Here is a 14,490-nt window from a genome sequence, read left to right on the forward strand (position 1 = left end):
CAAGGCCTGATCGCTGGAAGATTAACGGCAATTTAACTGTACTCACCACCCCAGCTTGAGCCCAGGCCTCTTGACGGGCCTGGCCACCCAGACTCCTGCCTGTGCCCAGCTCTGATCTCTTCCCTCCTGCCCAAAGCCATTGTTACAGTAGACAGAAATAATCCCACAGGGACAGGTTCATAGCGAGAAAGGGAGCAAGCATCTGTGCGTTTCTGGGCCCAGGTGTGTGCAGATGGAGAGTGGCGGGAGGGGCACCACCCCACGTTGGGGAGCAAGGGAGTGCAGAAGCATCCAGGTGTGTGCAAAAAGCAGATTCCGGCCTTGCAAGGCCTTTCATCCCAAAAGTCAGTTTTACAAATAGCAGCACACACATCCTCCCAGGCAAGGAACACTTAGCCAGGGGAGAAGGAAAGAACGCGGATGTCGTCTGCAGTGGCCTCCCCGAGGGCCGCTGGACCAGGCACAAAGAAAAAGTTTGCATTTCCTGGTTCTTGGGGCATCTTGCCCAAGCCTGGGGAGCCGCATCTTTCAAACCAGACCCTTGACCCAGTCCAGTGTGTCTCCCTGGGATCTGGGCTCTGTGACCCGCCAGGTGGAGCCCCCAGGGCTCCTGGCAGCCCCCGCTGCGGTGACATGGGACCAGGGGGCGGATGCTGTGTGTCAGGCAAATGGGTCCTGCAGGGTCAAGAGAGGCTCCGTAATTTGTTTTGCTCTTGGCCTGAGCTTTGTAAACAGAAATCTAAGGGACAACAGGCCAGCTCTCGCCCTGCTGCCAGCTGAACGCTCCAGCTGTGCTGGGAGCAGCGGCCAGAAGCAGGGAAGAGGGGAGTGCGGGGTAGGACCCTACTTAGGGTGTGGCCTGCCTGTCCCCCAGGCCCTCACACACAGCTGGCAACAAAGGCCAAGCAGCTGTGATGTCCTGGAGACTCAGAGACCCCTGGCCATGGGGCACCGGACTGGGTGTCAGACAACCTGGGTTTGGGTCCCTGCTCCCCACTACTCATCAGCTTGTGAGTCTCAACAGCATCAGCCACAGAATGGGATAATCATTCCTCCCCCGCCTCCCCCTCCTGGCTAATTCATCCCGGAATTCCCAGGGCCCAGCAAGGTGCTTGGCGCAGATGGGTGCTCCCTGCTGTGTAGGCATCACCATCTAGAGCAGAGGCCAGGACGCCTGGATCCTCTGGCTCCCGCACGTTGGGTGGTGTCAGGACACAGCTGGGTTGACACCTCCGCCCTGTGTCCTAGAGAGCGAGAGGACACCCTGCACCAGGAATGTCCTATGGGGGTCCCCAGTGCAGGTGCTGGAGTCCAGCTGCTGCGTGACCGTGAGCAAGTCACGGAACTGCTGCTGTGCCTCTGTTTCCTCATCTGTAAGACGGGTATCTTAATAATACTTATGACAGAGGGCTGTTGTGAGGTTTAATGGAGACAATCCGTTCGCGTGCTCAGCACAGCGCCAGGGACACAGCACGAACCCTCAGTAGTGTCAGCTGTCACTACTATTACTCCTATCGCCAGCATCACTATTACAGAGCCTGGCTAGCAGGGAACCAGGTTGATGCCCGTTGCTCTCTCCGAGGGTGGGAGGAGGCAGACATGTGGTTGCCTGGGGCCATGGGGCGGTGACTCACTGTGGCGTTGACGGTGAGCTGGTAGGCCTGCGTGGTCTCGTAGTCCAGCTCCCGGATCACCGTGACAATGCCGCGGGCGCTGTCGATGGTGAAGAACTGGGAGGGGGGCTGGAAGGAGTAGAGGACGCTCCCGCCCGCGCCCAGGTCGGGGTCCGTGGCGTTCACGATGAAGATGGGTGTCCCCACTGGGGTGTTCTGGGGTGAAACAAAGCAAATGAAAGGGTGAGTAGAGCTCGGAGCAGCTGCCTCCATCAGTGACTATTCCCCCACAGCCCATTAGCCACATCCCTCCAGCCAACCAGACCCGCAGCTCTGTCATTTTTATTCTAAGAGGGTCCAGAGGAATTTAAAATGCAGTATCTATTTTTTCTTCTTTTTTGATGGTCTCCTGGTGGCCGTAACAGCATCAGTTCCAAAGATGATCTGCTCATCCTGGAGTTCTGGATGAGGGCCTCGTGGTTCCTAAACCCCTGTTTCTTGGTGGTTTTGTTTCCTTTGTCAAGTGCCCCTGGGCTGCCCAAGCCTCAGGCCCCGACTGCTCTGGAGGGACCCAGGAGTCTGCATGTTGGGAGGTTTCAAGGGCAAGGCGCTGGGAGGTGTCTGCTCCAGAAGGTGGCGGGGGGGCTTTGCCTGGCACCACAGAGGTTACCTGGTTTGCCCTGGGGTGGGGCATCCACATAACATCCCTGGGCCATTGCAGCCTGCCACTGAGGCTGCAAGAGGGGCCTGAAAGGCCTGCTCAAATGTCACCACCTCCTGGGAGCCTTCCATGATTCCAGCTGCTGTACAATGCATATAGATCCTTGCCCCTTTCTGACATGGGGTTTCATGGAGGCTTTCCAGACCCCTAAGACAGGTCAGCCCCCGCCACGCCACCACCCCCTGCTGCTGTTTATATTCAGGGTCCTACAACATGCTGGAATTCTTCACCACCCACATTTCCTCTATAATTCCTTGGTCAGCGCCTATCTTCCCTCATAGCATATGTGTTCCTTGGAAACCACTGGGCTCTATATGCCCCCTTGCCCGGCATGGTGCCTGGCACATGGCAGGCATTCAGTAAATATCCTTTAGGAAGACATGAATGAAGCTCTCTGATAGTACTTCGCACATCATATTTTGAGTACGTTTGCATCCTCCACCCAACTGTCAGCTCTCTGCACCGCAGCGCCCACCACAAGGCCTGGCAGGTAAGCCACGCCTGCTAAACATTGGTTGAGTGAATTTATTCATAATTTAGAGAGTTCTGGACACGTCTGAGGACAGGCAATCTAATGAGGCTCTTCACAGAGACAGAAAGATAAACACAACCCCTGCTCCCGTTGAGGGACTGACTGCTGGGTGCCAGGTCCCGGGCTATGGGCTGCACCTGCCAGCTCTATAACAAGGCGCTCTCTGGGTGGAAGCTATAATTCTATTTTTGAAAAGGAATCCGAGGCTCAGAGAGGTTAAGTAATTTGCCCAATGTCACACAGCTAGGCAATGGTAGAAGAGGGCCTTGAACTCAGGTCTAGCCAATTCCAAGCCCATGATCTTGAGCTCTATTATCAACAATCTCCAAAACATTGATGGCAGTTCTTTCTCTAACTCTTCTGTACGATGCTGAGGTCAACTACCACCACGGATGGTACCTCCTAACCAGGAGCGTGGAACTAGCCTGTGAGCTCCCTGAAATCAGAGACAATATTCCTGGTCTTCTGTGCTCTCTTTACACTGGGACAATGACTGGGTCCCTTCTGACACCTGCAGGGCTCCTTGCAAGGTGGGCATCCACATAACTGTCCCCGCTCCGTGCTGCTGGCCATGACCTGGGCCCTGCCTCACTGCCTTCAGCAGCTTCTGTCTTTGGGGACCAGCCTTGGGCATGTTGGTGGCAGGCCCTCCTTGGGACTATCTGCCTGAGGCAAGGGTGTTCTCTGTAAGGCCCCAGCCAGGCTCAGAAGGGCCTCCAGAGAACAATGCCACGGGGTTGCCATTGTTTCTGGGCGTGCGGATTCTCCCCCATCACCAGGCAAGTGCCAGGCGGAATAGACAGGCTCATAAGCTGTCCTTCTGCAAGCAGCACTGAGGACAGGAGGCAGACGGGGGAGGCCCCTCTCCTGCACACCATCCACGACTCCCCAGTGCCCCTGTGCGTAGCACGCGGGCCCTTCTAGCCTGGCCCTGTCTCCTGCTTCCCACTTTACATCCTGGGAGGTGTCACTTCTCGGCCTTTTGGGTCAAGATCAGGCACAGCATCTGTCCTCATCCGTGTAATGTTTCCTGGCAGCTAGAGCTTTTTGTGCTTCCCTCACACCTCTGCACTGCCAAATCTGCCTTTCCTTTGTAAGGTCTGCTCTACCCAGCGTGGTGGCTTGGAAAACAGATGCTCTCTTTCCCTCCAAAAGAGAATCAAGTGTGTGAGGAAGGCAGAGCGGACAAGTGTCAGGACTTCAGGGATGGACAGACCTCTGTTGGAACCCCAGGCTCGCTGAGTGCCTTTGGGCAAGTTACTTAATCTCTCTGATCCTTAATCCCCTCTCTGTACATTGAAGTTAATAATATCTCATAGGGTTAGTGTGAAGAGGACAGGAGCTCATGAGTGTAAACTTCCCAGCACATAATAAGTGCCTGGAAGATGGCAGTTATGATTTTATTGTCTGAATGCCTTCTAGAGGAGTGCAGACAAGAACACCTTCAAGGGGAGGGAGGGAGGTGCCAAGAAGCACTATGAATATTAATGATACCGTGCTGGGCATTCCCTGTCTGCACCCCCAGATCCAGGGAGCACCCTGCTCTGTCTCAACCTCCCCGCCTCCGTCTCCTCGTCCCCGAGTGACCTCAATGGCTGCATCCCCAGGCCCCCTTGCTGGCTGGCTTCTGCGAATGTGAGGTGCTACTAGGAGCTCGGGGGCAGAAGGAGGAAGAATTTGGGGTGTTGCTTCCCTGCTCCCTCCAACTCCAGCCCACCCGCCCCCCCCCTTGGCCCCAGCTTTCGGCGGCTCTGGCAGCATTGTCCCCGCCCCTCCCCTTCCTCCTAGGGGCAGTAAGAGCTTCCCACTGGCACTGGTCTCTGGTGCCCCAGCACCCCTTAACATCCCCGGCCCCGGCCACCCCTTTGCAAGTTGTCTCTTCACTGAAATGCTTTCTCACTGAAGGAACTACCTGAGATGATCTGTTTCCTGGGGTCCCTGATGGACACAGGCACTCTGCAAATCCATAGCCCGAGCCACCACACGCAAAGCCATGGAGGGTGGACTCCCCTGGTGCTGGGCTCAGTGAAGCCAGCCTCCACACCAACATGCCACCACGGTGGCACTGGTCTTGAGATCTTTATGAGGCGCTCGGCTAACCTACAGTTCTCTCTCTTGCCTCCTCTCTCTCTAGATCCAACATGCACATCACATATTTGTGCCAGAGTCAGCCCCACGCTCCAAAACAAACACTCCATTGGGGCCTATGGTTCCTGCCACAAGAAAGGATGGACATGCTCTGATTTCAGAGCAGCCAGCCCCCTGTGAGGCAGGTAGACAGCACTTCAGAGCACTTGGCTAGTCAGCTCAACACTCCCCCCCCCCCCCCCCACGAAGCCAGTGCCCAGAGGAGAGGGACAGCTCCCGCAAGAATGTCAGCTCTCCGCAGCCCGCCTCAGGGAGGAGAGGACATTTCACCCATCCACACGGTATGGTCCAGAGCGCAAGTTCTCTGAGCATCTGATTAGAGGATTTAAGAGCAGGACCCAAGAAGACAGTGGAAAAGGGGAAAAAGAAGGGATGGTCTTGTGTCTGACCTTCTTGGATTATTTTTCATGCCCTGCAGTGAAAACCCATTTAATTTCTGCATAACTTACAAAGGTTTTAAATGGGCCTGGCAAAGAGCCATTCATACGCTTAGAAGAAACAAGCCATTGGAGAGAAAAGAATGCTGACTTCTGGCATTTCAGGTCCTGGGCACCAGGCTCTAGCAGGGAAGTAGGGGCGGGTACTCATCAGCACGTGCACCGCGGGCTTCTGCGAGCACCCAGCTTCTGCTTCATGGAAATGTGCAGAAGCGCTCACAGGTCTGCAGGCTCAATGCAAGCTGACTTCCCCTCTGGGGCCAGGCACATCTGAGTTTCCAAGGACACTGAAGGCAGGGAAACCTGGTGGCTCAGAGCGTGGACTCCAAGTCAGACCCCCGAAGTTTGAGTCCTGACCTTTCCACTCATGGCGGGAGGCCTCAGACGTGTGCTGTTACTCTTTCGGCCTCACATAAAGGGAAATGTAAAAATGGAGTTGTGAACAGTATCTACCTCCTAGGGTTGTGAGAAAGAACTACATGAGATAGATGTGAAAAAAATGAAAAGCTTCTCGCTGAGCCAGGCACACGGCAATACTGAGCAATCCTGAACAAGCAGTCATTGCAGTTGTTATCATGGTAATAAAATGCTGTCACAGGCTGAGTGAGATGAGCCCTATTTGGGCGGGTGGGTATTAGAAATAGCATAAACAGTCAATCAACCTCTTCATCATGAACTTACACAAATGGACATTTTAAAAGTCAGCAAGAGAATATCTCCGTTGATTAGTTCATGGCTGCTGCAGACGGGGTTGGGGGGAGAACCTCTGGAGACCCTCTAGAGTGGGTTTGGGAAGCCTGTGAGAGGAGGGGTGGGATCTGAGGTGCCTGGAGGCCAAGGAAGCTCCTGAACACGGAGGCCAGCCTGACTGTGCGCTACTCGGGGATGGCTCGAGTGTAGAAGCTGAAGGAACTTTGGGGGTTATCCTGTCTAGCCTCCTCATTTTACTGATGGGAAAAGTGAGGGGCTGTGCCTTGCTCTAGGTCTCACAGGTGGTTAACGCAGAGCAGTGACTGGAAATCAGGCGCCTTGATTCATATCTTCTCACCCCACCCAGAGATGCCAACCACTGCCTCCCTGTACACCCTCCTTCCAAGTAAAGCTGCTCTTTTTACCCACACCCTGCTCTAGGGGATGGGTCTAGGCGGCCGTGTTTGTCCCAAGCGACTTCAGACCCCAGGCCACATCTGACTGGTCCAGGGATAACCACCTGACTCAAGTAGGCCAATCAGATAGGGCCTTGGAAGTTAAATCAATTTCTGTGGGGACCTGGAAAAGAAGATTCTTGCTATGCAGTTAGGGCTGGAGTGGGCACCATGACAGGCTGAAGCCACATAGAAGCCACAGTTACAGGATGGCAGAGAAGCCACGGGCAATCAGAGGAAGCCCATCTGCGATAAGGAGAATAGAGCACAGTGAGAGAGAAAAGCCAGACAAGGGGCTCTGAGAGCCTCCCGGCCCTGGTCTGCACAGGCCCTGTCTGGACTTCATTTCCTGTCCCCGGCTGTGGTGCTGAGACACCACCTGTGCTGTCCTTCCTGTGGGTACCACCCTCACACTGGCCTCCATGGGTCTCAGCTCCTTGCTCCCACCGGCACCCCCAGGACATATCCAACTACGGGCAAGGCCTCTTCATTCCCGCAGCTCTGCCCTAAGGTCACGCTGACCCTTGCCTGCTGAGATTCCGCCCCTTCAACGCCCACGCCCACGGCTGGGCCGCAGAAAGCAAAGCTCCTGGCCACAGCTCCTAGGCTGCTGAGGGCACAAGAGGTAATAACGGGGAGAATAAAACAGCCCGGATGAATGAATGCTGGCTCTCTCTTCTTTTTAAGCGTCCCCAGACACTCCTTTTAAAATGCAGATCCACTCAGATCACTGCAGTGATCAGCATGCACATGGGGGTGGCAGGGGTGGGCAGGGGACAGCTCGATCATAGTCTTGACACAATCAGCCACCACAGACCTGGAGGAGAGATGTCCCACAGAGCTGGGCTCTGCCCACCTGGAGACAAGGAGACCAGGGAGAAGGTGCCCTTCTCATGTCTGGGCTTGGGTCGGGGGTCTGCAGAACTATCGCCAGGGTAGCCTGGGCCATGGAGGCAAGGCTAAAAGGCCCATTTCAGCTGGAGGTGGGGCTGCCGCATTCTAGGGCAACTGTCCCCCCACATTTACTGTGGAAACTGGCCCAGGGTCCCCCTGCTCACTGGAAAGGGGCAGCAGGTCTTTGGAGGAAAGGCCCCATGGGCGTGATTACTCTGGCTTCTGAGGCAGGCCTCTTGGCCCACTTCTCCACCCCCACTCTGCTTCCAGCGCCCCTTCCTCCATGGCACCCCCTACCCAGTCCTGCCCACTCTCTTGTGGGCCATTTGAAGGGAAATCTCCCAAAATGCACAGCCCACGCCTCCTGGGGGCCGGGAGCTTGTTTAGGCATCAGTCCCTGCAAACCCCGGGCACCTGCCAGGTTGTCCCTCTCGGCAAGGGGCCCACGGCATGCAGGTCACAGACAGGGCAGGCCCCTGCCTCTCCCAGTTCCCATTTAAGCTCCACATCCCTTCTGATGGACCTGCTGTAAATGGGCCACCCCGTGCAATTCAGAGACAAATAAATCTTTTTGCTACTCCTGGGGTGACAAGGGAATAGACTCTGGGAAAGTTCTGCCGTGCAAGGGATCTTGTTCGTTAATAATAATGATAAATAGCTCACTTCTCACATGCAGTGTGAGTTACATTACACTCCGGGCTTCTCCAGAGGTGGCTCGGGGTGCTCACTGGAACGGGTGGGGTGCACGCGTGCAGCGAGGGAGAAGGAGGGCCAGGCAGAGAGAGGCAGCGAAAATACAGATGGAGGGAGTGTGAAGAGAGGGGAAGGGGGGAGGAAGGTGGGGGAGAGGATGACAACAGGGGGACAAAGGAAAACAGGATGGGATGGTGAATGGGCAGGACAGGGGCCACAGGGGAAATGGGATGAGAGAAGAGTTTGTAAGAGAAGAGAAAGGGAAGGAAGGTGGGGAGAAAGCAACCAACTGAGACGGAGAAAAAGAGACACTACAGAGGAAAAGTCGTGAACGGAGGAAGAGAAGTGTAAAAATTCAAAGCAGCAAGAGAAAGGAAGATAGGAGCAGGAAGCAAGCCCGCCACACCCTCTCATCTTCACGGCGTCCCACCCCCCACGTTAGATTTATTCTGCATCCTCGACCAAACCGCGGCAACAAGCCCTACCATTTCCACCATCGGTGCCATCTCTAAAGGCGTTATTAATATTTATGGAATGCTTGCTAGATGCCGCCACAGTCTTTAATATCTTATTATAAAGCCTGTTATAAAATGCATTAGTAATAAATTCCTGACAGATGGAGTTCTGACAAGGTGCGGGCGCCTCCGCGGATCTGGGCAGGAAACAGACCCTCTGGAACACACACGTGCTGCTCACAGGCTAGGCTGCTGGTCCCTGAGTGGGGGTGGGGTGGGGGGATTCAACCCCCCAACCTCAGGCCCAGTGGTCATTTTTATACATCTTATCTCATTACTTCCTTTTCCCAGATGGGGGAAATAGAAGCTCAGAGGAACGAAACAACTTGTCCAAAGTCACACAGCTTATAAGTGGCAGAATCAGGATTCAAATTCAGGTCACCTCTCCGTCCCCAGACCCTCAGGGAGCCCAGAGATGAGGGTGGAGAGTGGGCACAGGGCCCCTGCTCAAGCAGGGCTGATTCATTCACCTCCCTGTACAGGAGGGCTGGGGATGGTGTGGGAGCTGAAGATGGGGGCTTCAGGTCGTCTGCATTACAGAAGAGAGGGCTGACAGGGAGCTTTAGCCCAAAAGAAATTTCAGAAGGAAGAGGGTATCTCAGAATTGGCACAATTTCACTGGGGATCAAGAAGTGAGCTCCCGCTGTGAAAAGAAGAATTAAAGTCAGAAGTACAGGCTTTCTGACAAGCGGGTGCCTGGGGCAAAGGGGGGCATCTGTGCTTTGGTTTCTGCTGAATGCCAATGCAGGCGTCTTTGCACTGGACTCTGGGGCAGGGGCCTCCTGGGGTGCCTGGGGAGGGTGTCATTTCCAAATGTGAGGTTTTGAGGTTTCATGGCATGCCAGCTCATGGAGGAGGAGAAATGGGGTCTATGGGAGATGTGGGCTGTATTTCTTTCTCAAATAGGCAAGGAGTGTGCAGGCACCAGCTGAGAGCAGGGTCCAAGGAGACAAACAGTGCGAGGAGGAGAACTGAGAGAGCCAGGGGCCCACCGGGCCTCGATGGATGTCTCGGGGGGCCCATTCTGGTCAGGGAAAGGGCATACCTGTTCGTGCACAAACCCATACGTATCCACATGTGCTCCAGCACCCCTCTCTGGGAGGAGTCTGGAAGAGATCATTTCACAGTGTCTCTCAACCAGTGTCTGCTCTCTCTCAGAGGATGTGCACTGGACTCTAAAAGCTGCTGGGTCTGCTCTAAGTGCCGGGGCAGGATGCCAGGTAGAGGTGCCAGCTCTGTGGACAGAGGGAGCCCCAAAAGGCTGGGCCCTGAGTCCCGCACACCCTGACATGGCTCGAGCTCTTTCCCTGGACTGGGCTGGCCTCCCTAGCTGTCCCACATCTCCTTGGAGCCAGCTCAGCGCTCTCCCATCTCTGAATCCCTCCTCCTTCTTGGCCTCCAGCTGTGTGCTGCCCATTCTGAATCAGGAAGACACTCATCAGAGTCCTTCCCTAACGCCCCTCCTGCTTTCCCACGTCTGCAGAGTCTTCACCTGCTGGAGCGATCTTGGACTTGCCAACCTCTCTCTTGCCTCCCACTCTTCTTCACTCACCAGGGCCTGTCAATTCTTCCTTCAACATTCCTCAAATCCTTCCTTTTCTCTTTGTTATCTACCTTGGCCACCTCCGCAGTCTTAGCACTGTCACTTATATGTAGAAGGCTTTCCATAAATGTTTTCACAGAATCAGGACTTCCGGCTAAACATGGCAGATTGAACACATCCATTTATTTCTGTTTTTGTCTCAACCCCTCACCAAAATGATAATATAGGAATTAAAAATGCATAAATCCACAAGGGCAAAAAGAACAGGAGAAGAGATGACAGCAGATGAGAGATGTCAATAAAATCCCAGAAACTGGAAACAGATGGAACTGGAAACTGCCTTAGGAGAGAGGGGAAGGCGAAGCTTAGGCTGGCATCTCAGAACCCCAGAAAAGCTCGGGAACTGGAGGCACCACGTGATGCTGAAAACAGGAAGACCAGCTGCAAATCTTTAAGAAGAGTGGTTAGACCCCTAAATGCCTTCCCCAACTCTTGCAGAAGACAGGAGGTTTACTGTCTGGAGGGGCTGAGTTAGTCGCACTCTGGACTCAGGCTGTGAGTTGGACCAGGCACTGAAAACAGGGAGGTTAAGTGAAAATCTGCAGCTCCCCTCCACTCCTATCCTGATCAGGCCTCATTAGCCAGTCAGCCTCCTGGAGACTGACAGCCAGGCAGGAGATAAAAAACTGGCCCAAGAGAAAACATAAATATTAACATGATGGAGTTCTTTCAAAGAATCAGCCAGGTCCTCACCTACTCACCCCACAGTGAAGCCCACTGGTTAACAAGCAGCCCCCCACCCTCCCCTGCCTAGCACACACAGTGAGCTTGCAGGCATCTAAATGGGAACTCACTCTCAGATATGAACGGACAACTAAGGGTCATGAGACATTTGAGAAGAGACTCTAATGTGAAAGACAGTGGTGTGGGGGAGAAAAGAGTGAAAAGGATTAACAATAAGTATCTTTAACATCTTTAGAGAGACAAGACATAGCATCTTTGAAATAAGAACATTCCAAGGGGAGAAAGAGCTAGGAGAAATGAAAAACTCAACAGAAGAGTTGGAAGACAAAGAAATTTCTCCAAAAGTAGGAAAAACTGAGAGATGGAATATGGGTGAGAAAAGTAATAAAATTAGAGAAGCAGTTTAGAAGATCCAACACCCAACTAATAGGGATTTCAGAGAGAGAAAGCAGAGCAAATGAAGGGGAGGACGTTATCCAAGAAGTAAGATAAGAAAATCTCCCAGATCTGAAGGACATGTTTCCAGATCGAAAGAGACCACTCTGTGTTCAGGAGAGGGACCCACACTGAGGCATAAAACTATGACGTTTCAAAACACTGAGTACAGATCTTCCTCAACTTAGGACAGGGTTACATCCTGGTGAAAAAAACAAAGTTGAAAATATTGTAAGTCAAAAATGCATTTAAGACACCTAACCTACCAAACGTGATAGCTTAGCCTAGCTTACCTTCAGTGTGCTCAGAACACTCACATTAGCCTATAGGTGGGCAAAATTATCTAACACAAAACGTATTTTATAATAAAGTGTTACATATCTCATGTAATTTACTGACAACTGTACTGAAAGTGAAAAACAGATGGTTGTAAGTGTTATCAGTTGTCTACTCTTGTGATTGCATGGCTGACTGGGAGCTGCCACTCACTGCCACTGCCGAACATCATGAAAGAGTACTGTACCACATATCACTAGCCTGGGAAAAGATCAAAATTCAAAGAACGGTTTCTACTGAATGTATATTGCTTTTGCACCATTGTAAAGTCGAAAAATCATTAAGTAGAACCATCTTAAGTTGGGGACCATCTGCATTTAAAACAAAATACGAGATACTTTTCAGAGAGAAAACAAAAGCCTACACACAAAGGATCAGAAATCAAAATGGCATCAAAGTTCTTAACAGTGACATTACAGGCTAGAACACAAAGGGGAAATGACTTCACATTATGAGAAAAACTACTTTCATTCTAGAATTCTATACCCAGCCAAACTATCAACAAATATGAGTGCAGAATAAACACACTTTTCAAAAAAAGTATAAAGAAAATTTTCCCATGAAAACTTTTTCAGGAAATTATTGAAGGGCATACTCCACCAAAATGAGGGTGTAACCAAGAAAGAGGAAAATATGGGACCCATGTAACAGGGGATCTAATGCAAGAGAGAGACAAAGAAATTCTCAGGGTGATTCCCCCTTCTCCCCCATGCTCACCCCACATCAGACCTCTTTAGCCATTCAGCTTCCAGAACAGCAAGCAAGCCAGAGCACAGCCACAGTCTGGATTAGAGCAGGAGGAGGGAGGCTCCAGGAAGAACGTTGTCAAGAAAAATACAAAGAGAATTAAAAAATCAATATACTTTTAACATCTTGAGAGGTGGTATTCACTTGTTAGAATATTTAGGGATGAATAAGTGATAGGTTCATAGAACACTAAGCAAACAAACCAAAAAGAGGTAATTATTAATTCTAGAGAAAACAAAAAAGGAAACATAATTACAGTACACTATGTGGCCCGGCTGTGAATAATATTTACATACTCATAATGCTGTATACACCAACTGCTGTTTGAGCTAAAAGGAGGGATATAATTAGGTTGGGAGGATGGGTGGGGCACATTAAGAGTGGTGAGTGTGTGTGTGTGTGTGTGTGTGCGCGTGTGCGCACAGCAAAGATGAGGTAGAGGGTAGTGTAAAACTGTAATTTTTACCCCTCATAGCTGGAAGTCAATAGATAACGTCTAAAACTGAAAAATTTATAAGCACGTGATTTGGAAATAAGAAGGTAACTATCAGAAATTGAATGAGGTTGTCTCAGGGTGGGAATCAGGGGTGGGAAAGGATGAGGCAGGCCACTGCTGTTTTTATTATAAGCCTAGCTTTACTCGTTGACTTTTAAGCTCATGCAAATATGGATTTAATAAAATTAATATAAAAAATTGAAAAAAATGTTATCTCCCTGTGGCTGGACCACCGCGGTGGCCTCCCCTCTTTCAGCCCTGCCCTGTAACTGATCTCGGAAAGTCACTGCCCTAAAGCACTGATCTCCCATCTCACTTTCCTCTGCAAACACTATCACTGGCTCCTCTGTTACCTCCAAGGCAAAGTCTCCGGGACCTCAAACGTCACCATAGTCTGATCAGAGCTTCCCTCTCCAAACGCATCTCTCACTATTGCCCCACTGAGAGCCTCTGCTTCAGTCAGACTGTTCTACATACCAGCCAGGCCTTTGTTCATGGTGCTTCCGTCTTCTCCACCCACATTCCTTCTGATAGTACCCCTGGGGAGCATGCACCGCTGCCCAGCATGTGGGGACCGACACTCCCTCTGTTCCCAGAGGAGGCTGTTGGCTCCCCCAGGTTTCTAGGCACGCTGCCCAGGCTCCGGTTGAGACACCCTCTCCCCGCCCCTCGCACATGGGCCCTGGCCTTTACACAGATGCTGGATGTGCTGGGCTGGGAGGAGCCTCATCAGAGGGACATCTGGGGCCTCCCTCCTCTCTTCGCAGAAGCCTAATTTTCAAAGCCAAGTGTGATACCCAAGAGTGAGATGGCCCAGCTCCATCTTATTCAGAGAACTGAGGCTATTTTTCTCAGCTCTCATTGCAACACCCCCACCCCAGCCCAGTGACCTTCCTGTAGATGAGTGACAGTAGAGTTCAGAGGTCCTCCCAGTGCCACCTCCCATTAGCACCCAAATTCCAGGGCTGTCCATGCACCTGCCCTCCTCCAGGTACCCTCTATACCCTCTCACTGCTGACCCACAGGAGCTGAGGGAGCACATGGCAGCACAGGGAATTACGCATGATAGACAGTGCACAGCTGGCAGACCAGCCAGCAGGTGGCTGAAGGCCACGTGTGGAGGGAAGGGGACAGGAAGCCGTGAGGGTGGGGCATCCCTGTGCCCATGCTGGCCCCAGTCCCCACGACATGCTGCTTTCAACTCCAGGCAGTACCACCCCCTCCCTCAGGGGCTGGGGTCCACTTCCCCCTCTATGGCACGGGAGGGGGAACCAAGAGTGGAGGCATGTTTAGTCTTATCCTCCCACCCTCCCCCAACCTGAGAGGTTAGTCTGATTGGCTCCTGGGAGCCTCTGCCCTCCCCTCGCAGCAGGGACTTGGAAACCAGCTTCTGGAGACCAGGAAGGACCATTCGGTGATGAATACACACCATGCACATTAGCCTGACTGGAAAAAAACCAGAAACAACTGTCCTGAGATGCTGGGTCACAT

At 52.4% G+C, this 14,490-nt stretch overlaps 1 protein-coding gene across 1 annotated transcript in view; it reads right to left on the reverse strand.

The window, feature by feature from the left end:
* Positions 1-14,490, reverse strand: part of LOC131407585 (cadherin-23-like) — a 326,276-nt gene that overhangs the window by 162,188 nt on the left and 149,598 nt on the right. The window contains exon 7 of the mRNA XM_058544366.1: positions 1,635-1,829. Within this exon, the coding sequence (XP_058400349.1) occupies positions 1,635-1,829 (195 nt within the window). The remainder of the gene's footprint in view (positions 1-1,634; positions 1,830-14,490) is intronic.

Source organism: Diceros bicornis, chromosome 6 (assembly GCF_020826845.1).
Source record: "Diceros bicornis minor isolate mBicDic1 chromosome 6, mDicBic1.mat.cur, whole genome shotgun sequence".
Classification (NCBI taxonomy): Eukaryota; Metazoa; Chordata; class Mammalia; order Perissodactyla; family Rhinocerotidae; genus Diceros; species Diceros bicornis.